The sequence below is a fragment of the Lepidochelys olivacea genome (assembly GCF_965140295.1).
Source record: "Lepidochelys olivacea isolate rLepOli2 genome assembly, chromosome: 13".
Taxonomy (NCBI): Eukaryota; Metazoa; Chordata; order Testudines; family Cheloniidae; genus Lepidochelys; species Lepidochelys olivacea.
The window spans coordinates 31,745,230-31,761,652 of record NC_140423.1 but is presented as its reverse complement, the minus strand read 5'-3'; the positions used below and the strand labels follow the sequence as shown (position 1 = coordinate 31,761,652).

At 43.3% G+C, this 16,423-nt stretch overlaps 1 protein-coding gene across 8 annotated transcripts in view; it reads right to left on the bottom strand.

Annotated features, from left to right (window-relative positions):
- MMP24 (matrix metallopeptidase 24) overlaps positions 1-16,423 on the bottom strand; it is a 162,623-nt gene that overhangs the window by 95,329 nt on the left and 50,871 nt on the right. For all 8 annotated transcript variants that reach the window (XM_084645639.1, XM_084645636.1, XM_084645637.1 and 5 more), the window contains 2 exons: positions 8,107-8,223; positions 2,681-2,985 (listed from right to left, as the gene is read on the bottom strand). In XM_084645639.1, the coding sequence (XP_084501765.1) occupies positions 2,681-2,985; positions 8,107-8,223 (422 nt within the window). The remainder of the gene's footprint in view (positions 1-2,680; positions 2,986-8,106; positions 8,224-16,423) is intronic.

Genomic DNA, 16,423 nt, shown 5'->3' with positions numbered 1-16,423 from the left:
GGAACCCGGGCCTGCCCTCTACTCCGGGTTCCAGCCCAGGGCCCTGTGGAATGCAGCTGTCTAGAGTGCCTCCTGGAACAGCTGTGTGACAGCTACAACTCCCTGGGCTACTCCCTCATGGCCTCCTCCCAACACCTTCTTTATCCTCACCATAGGACCTTCCTCCTGGTGTCTGATAATGCTTGTACACCTCAGTACTCCAACAGTCCGCGTTCTCACTCTCAGCTCCTAGTGCCTCTTGCTCCCAGCTCCTCACACGCACACCACAAACTGAAGTGAGCTCCTTTTTAAAACCCAGGTGCCCTGATTAGCCTTTCTTAATTGATTCTAGCAGCTTCTTGATTGGCTGCAGGTGTTCTAATCAGCCTGTCTGTCTTAATTGTCTCCAGAAGGTTCCTGATTGTTCTGGAACCTTCCCTGCTACCTTACCCAGGGAAAGGGGACCTACTTAGCCTGGGGCTAATATATCTGCCTTCTATTACTCTCCTATAGCCATCTGGCCCGACCCTGTCACAATAGACAGAGAACGTGAAAAAATGGGTGTTGCCATATACACTATAACGAGAGTGATCAATTAAGGTGAGTTATTATCAGCAGGATAAGGTTTTTTTCTCCTGCCGATAATAGCTCACCTTAATTGATCACTCTCATTATAGCGTGTGTGGCAACACCCATTTTTTCATGTTCTCTGTGTATATCTATATCTTCCTACTGTATTTTCCACTGAATGCATCCGACGAAGTGGGTTTTAGCCCACAAAAGCTTATGCTCAAATAAATGTATTAGTCTCTAAGGTGCCACAAGTACTCCTCGTTCTTTTTGCTAATATCATATACAGAGAATAGTCTCACATGCCAGAAATATTTTGGTGAGCATTTAAGCAGGACCTACAATGCCAATTTCAGTGCCCTGCACTGCTGATGTCATTCAGTGAATAACAGTTTTGCAAACACCAATGCTTCACGGTAAGTTTCAGATAGTTTGCCTGAGTTTTCTATAGAGTTGTGTTAAAAAACATTCCCATCAGGGGTAGAATGTCTTAGATATTAATAGTCTATGTAGCTCTGCTTTTTATTGAGTAGCCCACTTTATCTGTCTGTCTTAAGAGTTTCAAAAATTATAAAATTGGCAGCAGCTATTCTAAAATCTTTCCTTTTTTATGTAGAAAAGCACAATATAGAAAGAGAGCTTTGTTACTGACCTACTGCTGGTGGGGTTGTTGTTTTTTTGGTGAGTCTATTTCAGTTCCAAAATGAACAGCCAACCCTGCCATCAGGATGGAGACAACACTAATTACAAAGAACACGCTTTAGGAAACAAATCTAGAAGCAAAGGGTAGTAATACCCCAGCTGAAGGACATCATCTACAATGAATGTTCCATTCTATGCATCTGATGAAGTGGGCTGTAGCCCAGGAAAGCTTATGCTCTAATAAATTTGTTAGTCTCTAAGGTGCCACAAGTACTCCTGTTCTTTCAATGAAAGGGATAACATTCAGCCACATGGGGAGAAAGCCCCTACCAAAGTGAAACTGCTTCAAACTCTGGCAACAGCACTTATGAAGAAAACATACTGAAAGAGAGAGCCTACAGTGAGGGGGAATACCAACTGAGTGACACAATAAGGGAGGAACAGACTACCCTTCAAAGGTGAACAGAGCCTGCACTGAGGGGGCATTACACCTTAACTCAGGCACTTTGATACTATGGTGATGACCCTTCACAGAACTCCAAATTCCTAGTATTAAACATGTTTCCTTTAAGCTACAATGTTCTAATAGTGTTTAAAATTAACTAATCTTTATTTACAAGCATAACTTTATCTTGACAATGCATTTTTTTCTAGGAATTGTTCTGAATCCATGATCTTCTCCATGCACATGGATCTGTAATTGGAGTCTTATGTATCATTTAGCGTTCAGTTAAAATAGCTTAACACTCTTTTTCAACTTGTGAAAGACCCATGCTCCCACTGAAGAAAAGGTCTGAAAATAAAAAAAGCAAGTGTTTGGGGTTATTGGAAGGGAAGATAAAACCCAAAAGCACACAAAATGTCTTCACTGTTTAATACTCAAAAGACAGTTTTCCTTATTCCCAACAAGCATCTTTAAACTAGCCAACAAACCCTCTCTTCTGGCCTGAAACTCAACATGGGAAATTTCAGGCCAAAATAATATTTGGGAAATTAGAAATTAAGTAAAAAATTATGAAACTTACAACTGAAACCTTTTTCTGCTTTCTTACCTCTGAACTCCCTGCTGAGCAACTGCATCACTGTCTTTGCTGAGCACACTCAGCATCTCAGTCGGCTTGGGATAGGGATGCCAACTTTGCCTCTCTTTCTTCAGCACTCATACCACCTTCCTCCCCTAAGGGACAATCATCTCTGCAGAGATAGTGGCCCAAATCTTCAAAGACCTGCACAGCTAAGTATACACACATTTTTGCTCACTCCTAAATACATTCATTCATGTGCATATAGGTGAGAAGGTGCATAAACCTCTAATATGTGCACACACATCAGGGACTTGTGCATTTAAGAGGGAGTGCATTTCTTTTTAACTGGGGCCAATCTCTGGAAAAAGAGGGCTCCACTAACCTGCCATTTCCCCCACTAAAAGCCTATTGTTGAGTTTACATTCAGCTTGTTCTTGTTTTATACATTTGACCTGCAATCTTACCATCATGATTAGAATTTCCCAAAGTCCACGGCTCATCTGAATCGAAGTGAGTATCTCCTCCTATTCCTGGTCCAGGAAAGTAAGCATGGGCTAGGAATCCACCTTCTCCATCAAATGGAGAACTGTCTCCATGGAAACCAGAAGCAAAAAATATCATAATATCTGCTTCCTTCCTGTCACTTTTAACTTCATGATAAGGGACCTCTTCAAAGGTTAGTGGCGTCACTCTCTGCCAAACATCAAATGCCTGACGAATGGCTCTCCTTGTATCAAGCTCTCCAACCTTGGGGGTGTGGTTGTGAACACTGTGTAAATGAGAAGAGAAGGATTGATTAAAGGCACACATCCTATTCAAGTCTTCCTATTACAACAGCTAGCAATTCTTGCACATAGGTAAAACTGAATAGGGTCTCCATTTCTGCAGGCAAATAACTGTGCCTGCAACTATCTGCACCTGCAGTTTAGGTCAGTTTTAGCCCGCATCCAAAGCCCACTGAAGCTAACGGGAATCCCTCCTTGACTTCAGTGGATGTTGCGTCAGGCCCTGAATGCCTGATTACATTCACAAATTAGGGACTTAGATGTATAATTTGAAAGTGCAAATTATTGCAGGTAAATTTATGTGTCTGCTATTAACCTGCAAAAATGTAGGCAAGTGTATAAGAAACTGGCCCTTAAATTCTTTCTAAGCAGCATACCCATGACTATATTACTGAGCCTGACTGATCTCCTTTACTCATAGTAGTTCAAATGAAACCCATGAGACTCCTTGAGTGAGTAAAAACTCACCAGTGTGACACAGCTGCCAAATTTTGTGCAATTCCATGTGTGACATTTTATGAAAAATATTTCATGAACTAATTTGTTTATTTACAAATAACTTGTATATAATCCCAAACTTCATTTTTAAAAATGCTCCGGATTTAGTGCTGGCAAAAGGTGCCAGCTTGTGAACCCTGGAAAATGTAGTCCTCAGTTTGCGTGCAGGGCAACAACAGTGCAAGCTTTCCAGATACTGTACCGCCAGGCCTGCTTCTCAGAGGCACAGGGGCAGTTAAGTCTCCATGGCTTCTCTGCTGAGTCTGCCAACTAGCACCAAGTGCAGTGGTGAACAACTCCCCTGGGAGAGGCTGCATTCAAAATGGTGACCTACCTATGCAAGGCTCTGTAGCTCAATGTCTCGAGGCATCTACCCCTTAAATAAATGCTAATTTAAGATGGGGGTCATATATATGTATAATATACAAAAAATTCTCAAGATACTATCAAGGCTGTCAAATAAAGCTTTGATTACTCTGAAAATGCCAGTATTATGTACACTTGTATAACCTGTTCAGCCCCTTGGCATGTGGATTAAGTTGCAGTCTTTACTGACACGATCATACACTATGTTTTCTTCCCCCATGGGACAGCAGCAAAGTCTGAACCCAAGACTTTCAGAGCTATAGAAAAGGCCTCAGCCACTCAAGCTATAGGAATAACGAGAAGCAGAAGCACACTGTTATCCTTTATATGAGCAAGTCCCTAAAGGGGGCATAATATACCGTTTCCCAATGAGTTCTATTCCTGACTCTGGGAGCAGGCTGTGCTCCAGTGGTTAGAACAATGGATCCAGACATTACAGCTTACCACATGATTTTTCACTCTCATTCTGCAAGGCAGCAGAACAAATCTGATAAGGTAATTTTAGAGACTCGTACTCTGGGCCCAACTTAGCTTGAGCTGTGCAGCTTTTGAGTTAGCTTATCTATGAAATAAATGCATACTGATTGACTCCCCTAAGGTAGGGTTATAAAGTCTGGGGTGGGTGGGAGACCGTGGCTGATGGTTTAGCTGAGGCCCCCGAGGCCGACGTGAGCCCTTGTGAGGGCTGTGGGAACCCCCAAGGGTACCGGGGGCCAGCCACTGGCCCTAGAGCATGATGCAGTGGGCGGTGCCGCCTTTAGAGTGGGTATCCCCAGTGCAGGGCCATGCCTGCTGATGTGGACTCCTGTTCGGTACTGGAGTCCAGAGAAGAGGGATCGTGTCTGGGAGACCAGGATGGTACCAATCGTTCGTCCTGGTTGTGACGGTGCTGATCCCGGTGCTGCAACAGGGATCTGTCCGAGTGTGATGAGTCCCTGTGCCTTAAGCGATGCCAGTCCATTGAGCAGGAGCAGGAGCGAGTTGGCCATCAAGGTGGGGAGCGACCAATAACAAGGCTCTTGGGACCACTGGCTTGTGTCCCTGGAGCAGTGCCACACACTCGAGGAGTGGCTAGGTCAGTCCTGGTATCGGGGCTACAGGGATGGGCACACCTCCAAGGGCCTGCGCCAAGTCACCGGCGATCTGCGTCTCAAGCCCTGCGAGCGGTGCCCCAAGTCCAAAGACCAGTGAAGGCTCCTTCAGCCCAGCCTCCCTATGTCTGAGGCCTGGCAGTTCTGCGCGGGCAAGCACTGGCAGGACACTCACTGAGGAGGAGAGCGATGCCACACAGATGGCGACTGCTGGAAAGGTCCCATGGCACACTAAGATATCCTGTGTCGCCTGCAGGGCCTCGGACGTCGATGGCATGTCCAGGTGCTGGAGGACCGCGTCGCTCTCCGGGGTGGCAGGCACGTCTCAGGATGGGCTAACCCACTCGACCTGAGCTGGAGCTCGACTCCCATACGGAGGTGAGGAGCTGCCCTTCATGGGTCCTTGCTCCCCTCTGGCCCCCTCCTTCCCTTTACAGGATGTCAGAGATTGTCCCCTCCCGGCCATTCTTTGCTTCCTGGCTGGTGCTGGGGAGCGGGAATCAGCGTCGGTCCGAAGACGGCACCGGCAGAGTGCTCCAGACCAATGCCGCGATACTAGGAGTAGAGTCCGATCCGGATGGCTCCGGTGTTGGTGCTAGTGCAGATTCCATAAGGAGCACCCGGAGATGTATGTCTCGCTCCTTCTTTGTCCGAGGTTTCAACCCCTTGCAGATCTGACACTTGTCACTGATATGGGTCTCGCCCAGGCACCTCAGACAGCTACTATGAGGATTGCCGATGGGCATCGGTTTTTTGCAGCAATCACAGGGTTTGAAGCCTCGGGATCAGGGCATGCCCCATCCCTACGCTGAGTCCTGTCCAGGACTAACTAACTAACTAACTAACTACACTAAGGGAAACTACTAACAACTTTTAACTATTTACAGAGAAAAGTTCGTCTCAACGGATTCAGAACGAGAAGGCTTGCCAAAGCAAGAGATGTTCCAGCACCATCACTGGTGGTAGGAAGGAACCGAGGGTGGTGGGAGCCAGCGGCGCCCCTTATACCGCACCATATGGGCGCCACTCCAGAGGGCACCAGAGCCAGTCTCCTGTGGATACCACTGAGGGAAAAATTTCCGGCACTGGTGCATGTGGCAAGCACACACACCTACAATGGAATGGACACGAGCAAGCACTCGAAGAAGAACCACTCTTGCCAAAGTCTCTAATGACCTCTTCCTGGCCAAAACTCAAAATCAGTGCTACATCCTCATTCTACTTGACCTGTCAGCTGCCTTTCATACAGTTGCCCATGCTTTTCTTCTGGAAATCTTGTCCTCCCTTGGTTTCTATGACTCCACCCTCTGCTGTTCTCCTCTTACCACTCTAATCACTCCTTCAGTGCATCATTCAGGGGATCCTCCTCATCCTCCCTCCAGCTTTCTGTGAAGGCTCTTCATGGCTCTTTCCTTGGTCCTCTTCTCTTCTCCTACTACACCTTATCTCTGGGTAATCTCATCAGTAAATACAAATTCAACAAGCATGTCTGTGCTCAGGGATTAAAAATCTACATCTTCATTCCTCCTTCGGTCCAAAAATTAAAATCTCAGCCTGTCTCTCCAACATCTCCTCGTGGATGTCTAGCCATCAGCTCAAACTCAACATGACTAGCTCTTAATCTTCACTCCAAATCCTGGATCCAATGGACACTGTATTCCAGGAACGCTCTCACTAATGCTGCATACAATAGCAATATGCCCTCCCTACTACTACTTGACACTCCCCTGCTTACACATCCAAGAATCCCATTAGCAGGCGGAGTCGACAGGGGAGCATTAGCAATCGACCTACCACAGTGAAGACACTGAAGTAGATACACATAGCTGAAGTTGCGTAACTTAGATCGATCCTCCCCAGTGTAGACCAGGCCTTAGCTACAGCATTTCACTGGGACCTCATGTTCAATTGGTTTCTACCATGATTCCTAAGTCCTTTTCCAAGTCACTGCTTTCCAGGATATAGTTCCCCATCCTTAAGAGTTGGTATGGGAACCCCCATTTTTTCATGTTCTCTGTGTGTGTATATATATATCTTCCTACTGTATTTTCCACTGCATGCATCTGATGAAGTGGGCTTTAGTCCATGAAAGCTTATGCTCAAATAAATTGGTTAGTCTCCAAAGTGCCACAAGTACTCCTCATTCTTTTTGCTGATACAGACTAACACAGCTACCACTCTGCATCCTGTAAGTGTGACTTATATTCTTTGTTCCTAGATAGAGGACCTTGCATCTGACTGTATTAAAATACTCTGTCTGATCTGTCTTTATCATTATTTACCATTCCACCAATTTTTCTGCCATCTGCAAACTTTACCAGCAACAAGTTTCATGCCAAGAACAGATGCCTGCAGGACTTGATTAGAAGCATCTCCTTTGGATGATAATTCACCATTAACAATTACTAGATATTTTTCTATAGTTCCATTATCATGAAGTTACCCAATATAGATAATTTTAGAAATGTTTTCACTAAGTTTGTGTAGCCTGTAAAAAGTAAAAGTTAGACTGAAACTCCTTTCAGCTAAATCCAATTATTTCAATACTTCACTTAGTTTTAATACAAATGTCATAAAATGTTTGCAGAAAATTCCTGGCAGAGTCCATTGTGACTCTGGACTTGATACATACTTGGAATATTAGATATATAAAAATAAGAAATTTGTTTATTATTTTATAGTGGCAAAACATTTTTGAGTGCTTTACAGAACAAAAAGAAAAGACATCCATTTGTAATATTCAGTATGACCTCTGGAAAACTGTCACTAAAACGCATTCAGGGTTTAAATGACATAATCAAAAAGCAGGTAGGGAACAAATAATTGTTAGGTAGTACTTTTGATTATGTCATTTAAGACAAGGGCCAGATTTACAAAGGCACCTAAAGATTCTGATAGGCACTTACTGAGATGTCCAAAAGAATTTAAGCAGGTTTGGCACCTAACTAATGGGACCTAAATACCTTTGAAAATCTGGTCCTAAACGCCTACAATTTTGAAAATGGGATTTAGACTCCTAAGTCACTTAGGCACTTTTGAAAAAAAATACTTTCCATGTTTTTCTAAAGTTCAGCAGGCCATATGTATTTTCACAGTTCAATATAAAATCTACATCAAACTAATCTTCACCTTAGAAAAATTAGAATATACCTGTATGTTATATGCTTCTGCCTCCATTTTTGTCCAGTTAACGCATATCGCTTATTCCTTCGGCTATGGCTTATATGGGGATGATCAGGAACCCCACATCGAGGCTTCTTCATCCATCTAAAAAAAAGTCCAAAATAACCCACAGGTGAAAAGGTGTTAAATCTGGGAAACAAGTTAGATGTGATTTTTACTGTTCGTTAAAATTGGTTTGGCTCTCGGTTTAGTCTGAACCAAGGTTTACAAGAAAAAGGAGAATGACCTTGTCCTGCAAAATATAAGGAGTGTACTAAACAGAATGTTTTAAGATAAATCAAGGCCATTTGCACCTTTCCCCAAAAGACAAAAAAAGTCTCGTTAAAAACTCTTATCCACGCTAAGTAAATCAGTGTATTGCAGGAAAATGGAAAAGAGATAAGAGTTAGTTCTGGGAAGTCAGATGGCAAATGGATTTTGAAAAGAGACAGGAAAAGATTCCTAGAAGCAGAAGGAGACAGAAGGGGGAAAAAAGAAGGGAAATAGGATGTGAGTGAGAGGGTGAGGCTGAAAGTTACTGATGTAAGTCCACCAATGGGAGTAGTCAAGAATGTTCAGGGTGAAAAGCCTACGCTGGAAGTTATTCCCATTGGACCTCGTTCAACAGAAGCTGAGGACTGATAGTTCAGTATTTTAGTCACACACACACAACACAGACACACACTCTCTCTCTCTTTCTTTCCCCCTCCCCAGTGACAGAAAGGCATACCTATATCCCTGAGGGTATGTCTGCACTGCATCTGTGGCCAAGCCTCTCAGCCTCGGTCCACAGACTTCCTTAGTGGGACTTTCACTAGCATGCTAAAAATATCAATGTAGACATTGCTTTGAGGCTGCGACTTGAGTTGGAGCTTGGTGTCTCAAGCTTCCGCAACATCTACACAGCTATTTTTCGCACAGTAGCATGATCCCTATACATGAGTCTGTCCACACAGTCTAGAAGGCTTGCTCCCAGAAGAAGCATAGACATACCCTCAAATAGTTGTTTAGAAGAGCTGAGGGTATCCACCAATTCTTGCAAAGTCCACAGACTGAATCACAGATTCATAGATTCAAGGACCAAAAGAGAACATTGTGATCATCTAGTCTGACCTCCCGAATAACACAGGCCATAGAACGTCCACAAAATAATTCATAGAGCAGCGCTTTTAGAAGAACGTCCAGTCTTGATTTAAAAATGGTCAGTGACAGAGAATTCACATGACCCTTAGTAAATTGGTTAACTATTCTCATTGTTAAAAATGTATGCCTTATTTCCAGTCTGAATTTGTCTAGCTACAGTTTCCAGGTATGCAATAGTGTTATACCTGTGTTAGATTGAAGAGCAGATTATTAAATATTTGTTTCCCATGTAGGTATGTATAGACTGTAATCAAGTCACTCCTTAACCTTCTCTTTGTTAAGCTAAATAGATTGAGTCTATCCTATAAAAGCATGTTTTCTAATTCTTCAATCATTCTTGTGGTTCTTCTCTGAACCCTCTCCAACTTTTCAACATCCTTCTTGAATGGTGGATCCCAGAACTGGACACAGTATTCCAGCAGCAGTCGCACCAGTGCCAAATACAGAGTTAAAATAACTTCTCTCCACATCCTTGAAATTCCCATTTATGCATCCAAAGAATGCATTAGTCCGTTTGGCACAGCATGGAACTGGGAACTCATGTTCAGCTGACTATCCACCACAACACCCAAATCTTTTTCAGAGTCCCCCATCCTATAAATATGGCCTACATTTTTTATTCCTACATGTATACATTAATATTTAGCTGTATTAAAATATATACTGTTTGCTTGCTCCCAATTTACTAAGTGACCCAGATTGCTCTCTATTAATGATCTGTCCACTGCATTATTTACCACTCCCCCAGTTTTTGTGACAACTGTGAAGTTTATCCGTGATGATTTTATGCTTTCTTCCAGGTCATTGTCAAAATGTTAAATATGAAGGGACAAGATTAGATCCCTGAAGGACCTCATTGGGAACACATCCGTTCGATGATTTACAATTTACAGTTACATTTTGAGATCATCAGTTAGCCAGATTTGAATCAGTTTAATATGTGCCATGTTAATTTTATATCATTCTAGTTTTTTAATCAAAACATTGCGTGGTACGAAGTCAAACTTAGACTTACAGAAGTCTAAGTATTTTACGTCAACATTGTTACCTTTATCAAACACACTTGTAATCTCATCAAAAAAAGATAGCAAGTTTGTTTGACAGGATCCATTTCCATAAACGCTTTTGAATTGTCATTAATTATATTAGCGTCCTTTAATGCTTTATAAATGAAGTCCCATGGGAAAAGCTGTATACCTTGTCCCTGAGATCAGTCCATAGGAAAATAGCTGATGCAAGCCAGATATAGGTAGTGAGGTATTCTGTCCTACATTTCCAGCCAGCTGCCTCGTCTTGTACCTGGGGCCACACCTGGACAAACACTAAGGCCTGGTCTATACTACATAGTTAGTGCTATGGTGCAAGGCAGGTTACATCAACCTAGTTGTGCATGTGTCTACAATTAAATTGGTCTCCCACCACTTGTAAGCCCCCCTCTTATGTAGACATAGTAACATCACCTCCACCAGCAGCATAGAGCCACATCTGATGTACTTAAGACAATGCAGTGTGAGTGCTGACACCGCCTTACTTATGTTGACCCAAAGTTGATATATTTTAAAAAGAAAAGATTGCACGTTTACTTATACAGATTGCTTAGTTTATAAAAAACACTTTCAGAGAAGAAATGAATTAACTGAATAAACTGCATTGCATAAGCAGCCTATTGCTGAATCAACATGCAATTACCATTGACAACATATGTTCAATTCCTCAAGGGTTCAGCCACCTAAATTCTACTATCCTGTCAATTATTAACAGCATGGAAAAGAATTATGTTTCACTGACAGTTGCCTATGTGGCCTATGGGAATAAAGTAATTGAAATCATCAAGCAAAGCTTATTACAATTAAAATTACAAGATGGGCCATGAATACGGGACCACACAGCCATTTTAAAACAAATACAGGAGCAAGGAGTAAATAATATTGCGCCAGTGTTTTTACAATTTGCTAAATTTGATAAGGTTTCAAGTTTGGATCATAACAACAGTAAAAGCCTTCACATCATTAATGGCCATCCCAAGGTGAATGCAAAATCCAGTCAGAGTGTACTATACCAACAGTGTGGAAACTTAGGTAAATGATACTTATGTACAGCACTATCCCACTGTGCGCCTAGTAACTAAAACTGGCTTAAAAATTAATCAGGCTTGTTGTACAAAACGTAATGGATAGCTGTGTAAATCCTATGCTACAATTAATAGCAACAACACAATAAGAGGCTGCGCCTGATTGGTACAAAATGAGTTCGTCAATAAGGTAGTAAAAATACAAAATGTGGTATGTGCTCTGAAATTTTTCTATATATGAAAACATTTGTCCTGAAATCAATACAGAATTTTGCGTGCAAGTCACTAGCACAATCCAAATCAGAACCCATGCCTTTTGGCCAACTGGTCAGCTCTGCCATTAAAATTATTATTCCTCCTGGCAACCTACAATATTTATTAATTAAATTGTTTCCCCCAGTAAAGCAACTACAATTAAACATACATAATTTAATGGCAAAAAACAAAAATAGCTCATCTTATCCAACAACAAATAAAAGAAGTAGAAAGTGTGCAAAAAACGGTGAAAACACCTTGGTAAGCAATCCCAAAAAATGTTACTCCACACCCAATAGTCCAAACACTTAGTGTAATAGTAATAAAAATACAAGCCATAACAGTAATTGCACTAATAAAAATGTGTTGCTACATGTAACATCAAACCAAAAAAGCTAAATTACACCAACTCAAAAAAACAAACTAGCTATCAACACTGCCATAGTAATAAATAATCATTATAAAAATAATCAAGTGCTTATCAACGTTTTAAATGTAATTGTTTGTACTAATATAGCTTGTAAGGGCTATTAAATACTTGTATACCTAAATACTCTGAAGTATGTTAAACCAAATGCATCCTATAAAATATTTAAGGTACAAACATATACACATATGCATATTATTATATATGCATTTACATCTATGAATGCATACCAACTATCAACATTATTCATATATCATTATTTATCACAAATTATATAGGGCATATATTTGGTATTTAACTATTTAAGGAAATAATTATATAATCCCTCATACATATTAGTATATATACCTATACTATTCTATAAGGTATAAACGCGATACATTTATAATCCTAACCAAAGCCCATCTCATCAATCGCCAACTAAATAAAAAGGCCTCCTTATGCCACACAAAAGTTATCACAGCACAACTCTACACCCCACGCCTCAGTCATGGTCCCGGGCCTAACATTCCCAGGTCCACTATAAAAAACGAATAACAATTAAAAAATAAAATCTGTCCATCAGTCGTACAAAAAATGTGTAAGCTAAAAAACAAATGGGGCATAAATGTGTAATTAAAAAAGTAAGGTGGCCAAATAACAATATTTAAACCCACTGGGTCATATTTAGTCCATGCATTATGCTTTTCTGAAACAATGGGTAAACATCCTCCCCATAAAAAGACAAAAAGTTGGGGGATGTAGTAGGAAGAGAGCCTGAAATATGAGCCCTTGTGTTAGAGGCCTGGAATAAGGCCTGAGTTAAAGTAGTGGGCAAGCTTCGCTGATATAAAGCAAAGTTAGCAAAAGTCAGGCGGTGAGCAGAATTCAGGCTTTGCCTGTTTGTAAGTTCACAGAATATGGCAGAAACACACATTCCTAAGAAGAGCTAGGCAGAAAGTATTCACGCAAACACATTCCAGAAGAGTGGTACCAGAACATCCTGATATCAGGGATGGTACAAAAACATTCCCCAAGAAAAACAGGAACACACTGACCCCTTGTGACAGGGCGTGCATGCTCCGCACTGGGACTGCAGGGGTTAATTCCTCTCTTTGGGCCAAGGAGGCCACGCTCCCTCGACCTTGCTGGGCATGTTCCGGCTGGAGGCCAGGTATAAAAGGGAGCAGCTCAGTTCATTTGTGGCTGACTGCCGGAGGGGAAGAAGGTGTGTTGCGGACTCCTGTTAAAGGACTGCCAAAACTTCACGACATGGAGGGCAGACAGATGGCAGTGACCTACGACCCCAAGGCTCCAGACGCCAAAGAGGGAGGAGACACCGGGGAACCATGAGACCACAAGCTGCAGAGAAACGGGTAGGAAGTAACCCAGGGAGGTTTGCAGGGAGGTGGTTGGAGACCTGGAGACTAGCTCTGCGTGTTGGAGCCAGATCCCCGAAGAGCTGGTGGCAGGCAACCCCGCCACTGACAGAGCCCTGGGTTGGGACTCAGTGGAGAGGGAGGGTCCGGGTTCCCCTATCCTGGCCACCGCCCACCCTGGGGTGACAGCCTGCCTCACCACTCTACTGACTCCGACCACTAGGTCGCATAGCCCTGATTGCGAGAGCCGCTCTACTCACTCTGGCTGCTAGGCCACACAGCCCTGATGGAGAGAACAGGTGGACTGACTTTGGCTGTTAGGCCACGTTACTCCAATACCCAGAGGGGTCGCGCAGACTTGCCCACGGGCCTCTAATAACCCATGTCCCACCCCAAAAGGGGTCAGGGGGACAGGGAGTACATGACCCACGACACCCCTCCTAAAAGATAAGGTCAGGATGACAGTAATAAATAATCTTTTTCTAGTCAAATCAACATGTACAAGGAGATGGGTAATAACTAGCCACGTCAAGGGGCAGTACCTAACTATGTCAGAGGGGCAGCAACTTGTTTGTATCAGGGTATAAAGAGGTATCTCTGAAAGAGTGTCTTGGTCCAGCAAAGGAGGGGGATGAAAAGTCCTGCCATTCACTGAGCTGCATCCATTGTCACGGGCATACATGTCTTAATATCCTCATAAAGTCTGCCAGGTGCTGTTACCGTGATTTGTTCACAATAAACCTGGCCTGGTGCTTTCATACCTTAACAGACCTTAACAGAGATCTGCTGTGCTGGCTGTCTGCGCAGAGCAGGGGTAGCACACAGGGAGAACACACACACGCAGCCGAACATCTAACAACAGGCAGATTTGGTTTTCTGCAAGTAGAACCCTAAGGTGCGTCTGATGTGCAGGAGAGAAGCCCTGCATGCCAGGCAGACCCAGTAGATTGATGTGCAGTCTGGCCTCACATGGCGTCCAGGTACAGTGTGATGGTTCAGGTCAGTACCCCAACCCACAAGGGATTCACCTGTTACAATGGTGGCACTGGGGGAAGAAGTGACGAAGGGGACGTGATGTGGGTTCAACCACCAGATAAGAGAGGTGATGACCCTGGTGGGAATAGTATCACTGGTGTTAATGTGATCCTTGTCTGAGGAGTAGACCGACTACAGCCAGGCCTGTAGGCAGCGCAGATGAAGACTGTGAATGGGGTCACATAAGTGCATAAGGCCATGTGACCTAGAAGGGTAAAGGCATATCCTGACCATAGTCCTTCTTCTGTGAGTAATCTGTGCTATCAGATTGCTCATTAGCTGAAATCTTTCCAGGGGGAAGAACACTTGCTGCACTGGAGTCCAGTGTCACTCTGGTAAAGTTTACTGTCTGTGTGGGTGGATGTTAAAAAAGACTTTTCTTTTTTTATGCAGATACCCAGCTCTGCTAGAAGATGGAGCAGAAACAAAGTTGCTGACCTGACCTCTTGGCTGGAGCAACCTACTAGGAACCAATCATCAACATATGGGAAAATTGTGTAACCCCTGACATCTCATTTGGGCTGCCACCACCGAGACGACCTTTGTGAATACTCTGGGTGATGTTGCTAGTCCAAAGGGAAGGACTCTGAACTGGAAATGTCCCTGATCCACTGGAAACCAAAGGAACTTTCTGTGGTACGGATGAATATCTATATGGAAATAAGAATCCTTCATATCAAGAGACACAAACCAGATCCCCTCCTATAGGGAGGGAATTACTAATGTTAGTGCAACCATCCTGAATTTTGACTTTCGAATACAGATTTTTAGTTATCAAAGATCCAGAATGGATCTCCACCCTCCCTCTTTTTGGGGGGCTAAGAAATAAGGGAAATAGAACTCTCTCTCCCTTGCTACTGAATTGTCACTCATTCTATTGCCTCTTGTAGGAGGAGGGGGTCTGCTTCCTGTTGAAGAATCACCTCCTGAGAGTGGTCCCTGAAGGGGGACCGGGAAGAGGATTTGTGGCGAGGGAGGGAGCAAAACGCTATAGATTATCCTTGATGGATAATTTCTAACTGTCTGTCATGATAGAGTCCAAATTGTAGGCAAAAAGTGAGAGGCAGCCCCCAAAGATATGGGAGGTTACAGGTGGATGGCATCAATACTTGTGGGCTGATCTCGACCAAAGCGTCAAAAGTCCCTTCATGGGTGGCTGGGAATGGGTAGAGGTCATGGAAGCAGAAGGTCCTGAAAATCGAGGCCTCTGAATCCTCGGTCATTTACATGGGGGCTCAGCTGGATAAAGATGGTAGAATGTCTGTAAAGGGGGGTGGCCTTGGCTTACACACCTGCCTCTGGTGCTTTCTCCTCAGGGTCGGGGTGTAAATTTCCAGGGAGTGTAGATTTGACTTTGAGTCTTTCAACAGTGTAGGGATTCATTTTTTAATCTTGTTGAACAAATTTGCCTACAATTATCCAGCAGAGATGGTGAGGATGGAGCCCATGATCAGTGGGGACTCCAGTTAAGTCCATCAAGTACCTGCAATTAAGTCCTCAAGTACCTACATTCTTGAGGTACTGAAGGAGTATGGGTATTGATGTGATGGTCACTCTTGAAGCAGACGGTACTGAAGGTTTGGATCACTCCTCCAGGGAGGTGGACACTTCAATTTATGTGGTACTGAGGAACCTGTCAAGGGGTACCGGAGCTAGGGTTGTGTCCAATGCTATGGGTCCCAAGGAATATCTCTCCTTGCTCTCTTTGACATACCCAGACAGTAGCAAAGTTCCCTTGCTCTTAGAAGAGCTATGGGGTTTCCTGGCTCCACGAGTACCTGAGGAACCTGTAGCCTGTATGATACTGGGCAGAGAAGTCAATAATTCTAAGACCATCAACCCAGTGGGGGATGAATGTCTTTTAACAGCAGACACATAAGAACACACGAATGGCCACACTGGGTCAGACCAAGGGTCTGTCTATCTCTCTCTTCTGGCAGTGGCCAGTACCATATATTTCAGAGGGAACAAAGGCCAACAAGGAAATTATTCAGTGAACCATCTCTGTTATCCAGT